Source organism: Mastomys coucha, unplaced genomic scaffold (genome assembly GCF_008632895.1).
Source record: "Mastomys coucha isolate ucsf_1 unplaced genomic scaffold, UCSF_Mcou_1 pScaffold17, whole genome shotgun sequence".
Taxonomy (NCBI): domain Eukaryota; kingdom Metazoa; phylum Chordata; class Mammalia; order Rodentia; family Muridae; genus Mastomys; species Mastomys coucha.
In genome coordinates, this window is record NW_022196899.1 from 14,206,752 (window position 1) to 14,213,468 (window position 6,717).

General features: G+C 37.4%; 2 protein-coding genes across 3 annotated transcripts in view; one reads left to right on the plus strand and one right to left on the minus strand.

The window, feature by feature from the left end:
• Positions 1-4,418, plus strand: part of Hltf (helicase like transcription factor) — a 59,461-nt gene extending 55,043 nt beyond the window's left edge. The window contains exons 23-24 of one of the 2 annotated variants that reach the window (XM_031376435.1): positions 1,934-2,105; positions 3,308-4,418. In XM_031376435.1, the coding sequence (XP_031232295.1) occupies positions 1,934-2,086 (153 nt within the window). In that variant the 3' untranslated portion in view covers positions 2,087-2,105; positions 3,308-4,418. Of the gene's footprint in view, positions 1-1,933; positions 2,580-3,307 lie in introns of those variants that run through there. The other variant, XM_031376434.1, reaches the window with a different exon arrangement.
• Positions 3,775-6,717, minus strand: part of Gyg1 (glycogenin 1) — a 38,486-nt gene continuing 35,543 nt past the window's right edge. The window contains exon 9 of the mRNA XM_031376277.1: positions 3,775-3,949. Within this exon, the coding sequence (XP_031232137.1) occupies positions 3,775-3,949 (175 nt within the window). The remainder of the gene's footprint in view (positions 3,950-6,717) is intronic.

The window sequence follows — 6,717 nt, forward strand, 5'->3', positions numbered from 1 at the left end:
GGTATTCCCTGCTGTGAAGTGCTTACTGTTGCTTGTGGTGCAGACACAGTTTCATAGCATCAAGGACTTCTTCTTTCATTTTGATTTTAGTTGTATATATGTTGGAAATGGTTTATCCCCAGCTCTTATCTGGTAACCTCTTGAGAGAGGGTTTTAAAGTTCTTTGTTTTCAAATGTGTCCTATTTTTATTTAAATATGTTGTTCTAAGGCCTTTTTTCTGTAGTTACATAGCAGTGAGAATTATGAGAACCCTTTACCTTATAAGATATCAAAGCAGTCTTTGTTTATATTAGTTTTTAATGTTTGAGTACTTGCAGCCTTATTTGCATTTTAATAAGTCTGTATGATTCTTATGGAAGATACCGTGCTTTGTGAAATGTTTCTACATTTCACACTTCTGGACCTCATCTCTCTCTCTCCCTCTCTCTCTCTCTCTCTCTCTTTTTCTCTCTGTCTCCCTCTCCCCTCCCTCACACCTCACACACATACACACACACACACACACACACACACACACACACACACACACACAAATAAAAATAACTTCAGGAAAAAGCATGTTTGTGTGTGTGCAAGCATGTACATATGGAGGCCAGCGGACAACTTTCTCAGGCATCGTGTGCCCTTTTTTTTTTTTTTTTTTTTTTTTTTAACCACGTACCTTCTTTTAGTTGGAGTCTCACTGGCCTGGAGCTTACCGAATAGGCTAGGCTGGCTGGCCAGTGAATCCTAGAGCTTTGCCTGCCCCCAGCTCCTCATCACTGTTAGGAGCATGTTGAATAGTGCTTGGCTTTTTAAATATGGGCTCTGCACCTGGACTTAGGACCTGCTGACTGAGACTACGAAGTATGTTTAGGTATCTGGTAAAGTGTTCTCGTTAATGTTCATTTTGAAGCTTTTATTAGTTGTTACTATTGCTACTGGAAATTTGAACCTGTGCCATTATTTCCCATTTGTGAAATATTGCTTAGGATTTACCAAATTTATAATTCCTTTGATAACTCTCACGTTTAGCAGTAAGAAGTGTTTCTGTACAGAAACATATTAGTAGTATATCTAGTTTTTGAATGTATTTCAGTAGCGTTCTGTAATACAGCTTTTGTTATTATTACAGTAACAAGGATATTTTAGCATTTGCTAGAAATACTTCATTATTTCACATTATTTCCTAAGAAGTTTCTAGTAGAGATCATGAATAAAATCTGGGTGTGCCTTTAATTCCTAGGTGAGGACTTCATTATTATTTTTTAATATTCAGAAATGTTGAATTTTATCAAGAGTTTCTTACTTATCTGTTGCCACATTGATATGTACCTTCTTATGTACATAGACTTTAATTTGTGAGAACTTCACTTGACTCTTGATAATACTGAATTCATTTGCTAATATTCTAGCTACAGGGACACATATATAATAATTTGTGCTTGTGATGTTCTCGTGTGATGATTGTGAGGAGTGTGTAAGTTCTGTACTTCCAGCCATATTCTTTGTATGAGAAAATGACATTGGGTGAGAAAGGGAAGCCATGCTTAGCTGTAAATATCAATATCCTCACTGCATGTTGAGAAAAGGAGAGAAATTTTACATATATATATACACATATGTATACGTATGTATGTATGTATGTAAAAACATGGGTACACTCCTGAAATACAAGTTCTTTTAAAGATGTGTATATTACTGTTTCCCCGTGTGTATTACTGTTTCTCTGTGTGTATTTACTGTTTCCCCGTGTGTATTTACTGTTTCCCCGTGTGTATTTACTGTTTCATGATGTTTGCCTTCTGATTTTAGTGTGCAGTGTTGTGTGTTCATCCTTAGTCCAGCTTAGGAAAAGGCTAATTTTCTTAGAAAAGGTTTCTTATTTTGTTACCTGAAAAGTTCTTAACCATTATTTTAAATTTACTTTTAACTTATTTTTTCTTTTTGAAGTTCATTGTGAAGGATTCTGTTGAAGAAAATATGTTGAAAATACAAAACATGAAACGAGAGCTTGCAGCTGGAGCCTTTGGAACTAAGAAAACAGATGCTAATGAAATGAAACAAGCTAAAATCAATGAAATCAGAACTTTAATTGATTTATAATTCGTGGGGTTTTTCTAAGGTCAGTTTGAACAGTTACTTAAGTTTTACAGATGAAAAATACAGATTTAAGAATGGGCTCTAGAGAATACTTTTTATGTCGGGCATATTTTGTATTACGAAAGTGGTATTACTGACATGTCTCTTCTAGACATGAATCTGTTCTTATGATACTTCAAGTAGCAATAAACCCCACTGTAAGCTGGCCTGAAAGACGTTTTCATGGACGTTCCTTTGCTCTCCAGCTTTTCATGCCTTTGCTGAATATTTCCCTACACTTCCCATGTATCCCAAGTCTTCATCCAAGTGTGATCGAAGCTTATACTTTTGACCACTTATTCACCAAAGCCTTTGGCTGATGATTCAGTGGATCCATAGTCCTTGTAAATTATTAACAAATATATACAGACTATAAGAAAGATTTAATTAGACGTTCAAAAACTATAGTTGTATCCATAACCAAACCTTGAATAAAAGACCAAAGTTCAGAGGGCAAGTTGGTTGCAGTTTTTTCTTTGTTGAGATATAACATATATGTGACTTGCCATATGTGTTTAGAGAAAAAAAATATCGTGTGTTCATTTTAGTGAAGTGGTGCATTCATCATTTAAATGTGATGATAGAGGCACGAGGTGTATGTAGGGGTGAAGGAACCAGTTGTACCCAGTTTGTTTTGAATGCTTAAATTATGTAATTTAAATAGATACATATTTTTTAAAAGGTTTATTTATTTTATGTATGTGAGTACACTGTTGCTGTCTTCAGACACTCCAGAAGATGGCATCCGATCTCATTACAGATGGTTGTGAGCCACCATGTGGTTGCTGGGAATTGAACTCAGGACCTTTGGAAGAACAGTCAATGCTCTTAACCACTGAGCCATCTCTCCAGCCCTTAAATAGATATTTTCATAAGTGCTGTTTATTTATGTAGGTCTTTTGGAAAGAACTCTATACGTTAATATAGAAGACTACTATTAAACTTGAGAGGTGTGATAATCGGTGGAAGTTGGGTTGGATGACCTCCAAAGTTCAATTCTTAAAGACATTTTAATCCTGAATATAAAAATGCCTTTGTGAGTTTAGAATCAGAATTTACTGATTGATCTGTTCATTTTTTAAACCCTTTTTTTGGGGAAGTTAATGACTGACTCATAGTTAAAACAAATAAGCAGTCAGGGTAGATAACAATAGCTTTATTTTCCTGTGTTGTTTTTGAATCCAGACACAAGATGACTAAGAAAAAGCTTTATGGTTTATGGTATAGACCGAAGAACAACTGAGATTTTATTTATGCTACAAGAGACTTGACTAAGAAAGATGATAGATACCCTTCTACATATCTTACTCACTAAATCCTCCCAGCCTGTATGCCTGCAAGGGAACAGGATTGGCCAGCAAGCATCCTCTCAGGCCGTTCCTCATGGTGGCCAGGCATGGCAGCCAGGCGAGGCAGAGCTGTGTTCAGGTCAGGATGACTTCTGTAGGGGTGAAGTGCTGTAGCTGCCCGCGGCCATGCGAGCTGGATTCTCTCGGAAGGGAAGGAGGAGCCTGGAAAAAATTTGGGGGGTGGAGGTTGGGAGAGAAATAAATGGGCCAAGTCTGATTTCCGATCAAAGCCGCCTTTACTAGAAAGATCACATGTATATATACATTTCAGGAAAAAAAAAAACCCCGAAAGCCAGTCTCTGGTCACTGAGATGTGGTCTGGACATTAACACTTGCAGCTACCAGGAACCTACAGAGGCATTTCCGTTTCTGGTGGGTGGTGACTCCAAGGAGGAATTCCAGAAGGAGATAGCGCTGCAGCAGACAAAAGCCCTTTGTCTGGTTCACCACAGGTGGGTGAGCCGCTTTTAGGAGAAGGCTAAGGAGGAGGTCTTAAAGTGGAATAACTGGAATTGGCCTGCTAGGGTTAGTAGTCCGTAGATTTTGTAGGACTAGTATCATATACAAATCAAGTCTCATTATGTATGGCATTAGAGTTCTTTAGTTCCCATACACAGTGAAATTAAGTATAAACTGGTTATGGCACAAATAAACATGAAACAAACCCAGGTTACTCATTTTAATTACAAATAAACTGAGGTTCAAAAGTGAAGGCCATGTGCTTCTTGTCCAGAAAACTAGAGCTATGCTCTAAGACATTGAGAACAATCAAATTTGGTGTTAATTAAAAAAAGTTAATTCTAAGATACATAAACCACTGGAATGAAGAATTTTGTGCTGTGCTATTTTACTACTTAGAAATGTACTGAAAATATTATATTTCAAATGGTGTTTCCAACTGGATTTTTCTTTAAATTAAAAAAATCAATAAAAATCTAAAAAATTACCTTCTTTGGTGTCATTTAGTGACTATTTTCCTTTTAACTATTTAACCTTTCCTTTAACAGAAAAAAAGCATTTCACTCCTATAAATGTTACACAATGTTTCATTGAATCACTTAAAAAGTAGTAATTATAATTTACTCACATTTAATTTTGGTACAGCTATTAAAATTCTTATTCAGGTCTTAGTGTATATTTAAAGTTTACATAACACTGGGTTTCATTTAATTTCCTCATTTTAAGAACAAAGGGAGTTATAATAATGTAGAAATTGAGCCAAACGGAGATACCCCATAAAGATGCCAGACAGCAAGGGAGTCCACTTATCCTTGAGACAAAAGGGGTTTTTAGAAGAGTTTACTGAGCAAACATCTATCCTCAAGGAATGCAAGTTTCCAAGAGACATTCCCTGAGAGAGAGGATCTCTCCCACCCCTCCTGAGAGTCACAGGTGTCTTATCCTTACCGGGAAGAAAAGTCAATAGAAACTAAAGAACAATGAACAAGATAAAGTGTAACTACCCATGTTATAAATTGTAACTTTGTTAGTTGTAAAACTCTGTTCTGAAATGGTATAAAAGCTTAGAGCCTTGTTTCCTCTTGGTCTCTCTCTGGTCACCATTACAGAGATGACCCTGGTATACCAGCTTCAATTAATAAACTAGCCTCATGCTTTTGCAGAGGTCTCTTTTTGGTTCTTCGAGAATGGGGTTACCCACGCCAGTTATTACAATAACCATGTATAATAAATTATAGGTTTTGCCCTTAAAATGATGATTAGAAATAACCCTATTAGTACTTTACTACCAGTATTGCTCACAGGGGTTAAAAATGTAAGGGCAGCTGGGTGGTGGTGTTGGTGGCGGCGGCGCACGCCTTTAATCCCAGCACTTGGGAGGCAGAGGCAGGCGGATTTCTGAGTTCGAGGCCAGCCTGGTCTACAGAGTGAGTTCCAGGACAGCCAGGACTACACAGAGACACCCTGTCTCAACCCCCCTTCCCCCCCAAAAAAAATATTTTCAGTCATACTGTTTCCTCTATGTAGTATTTGGACTACATATTACTTAGTCACAAATAAGGTGGAATTCTGTTTATATCTAGCAGAGACTCAGAAGCCAGAAAGGGAGAAGCATGTGACTTAGCCAAATTAACTAGATGAGGTCTGACCCGTGGCAAAGGCACCTGGGTCCTTCTGGTAAATGTTTCTCACATTGAACATCATAGCCACTCATGGTTACCAGTCCAAGTGCCTCAGAGAGATTTTCTCACTAAGTTAGAGGTTTTTTGTTTTTGTTTTTGTTTTTTTTTTTGGTTTTTCAAGACAGGGTTTCTCTGTGTAGCCTTGGCTGCCCTGGAACTCACTCTGTAGACCAGGCTGGCCTAGAACTCAGAAATCCGCCTGCCTCTGCCTCCCAAGTGCTGGGATTAAAGGTGTGCGCCACCACAGCCCGGCTAAGTTAGAGTTTTTATAATCAGCCTCTGAGCTTCTTCCTAGTCATTTTTGTCTTTAGGTATCCAAACTCTTGTGTGGTCATTCAGCCAAACCAAATAAGAATGACCCAAGCATCTATAAGATATTACAGAAAAGAAGTTAGGGACTATAAAAGCTAGGGCATAAAAGCCCTTGAAGTTTCTGTCAATTAAATCTTGTTTTCCCTTATTCATATTCTCTGTTTTCTTCAACAGAATCATTTGTGATTCCTTGTTTTGGTTATAAAACACTGTTTTAGGCCCCACCCTTCACAGCTTGCCTTCCATTTGCAGCCTACACTCTATTGATACTGTGGCTCATTCCTCTAGGGTGACTAAAGGAATGTAGATTCAGGTACCCAAAAGTTAAACATTTGTATTGTTTTGTCTAAAACACTAGAAATCACAGGGTCAGGACTGAGTCTGATTGTTTTGAAAGATTCCTGAGTATACTGATTACTGACATGGCCTGGTAATTTTAAGGTTTGAAGAATACATCTGTATTCAAACCAGTGATGCAATGTATGAAAGACTAAGTACCCTTCATCTCACTTTTCTCCAATAACCAGATCTATCACAATCACTAGAGAATAAATTTAAAATTCAAAAAATTTTTAAAGCATATACAGTGTGAAGTTTTGTATTTTTGAAACTAATTGTACAAATTTTGAAATTTGATTTCAAATTTCTGAATCATTACTGAATGATTTCCCCACACACCCCCACACCCCCAAGGGTGAGGCAGAGAAGTACTTAAACAACCAAGATATGCCAATAAGTCTTTATTTGTTATGCACAGTGCTACCACAGCTACCATCAGAGAGCACACTGCAAT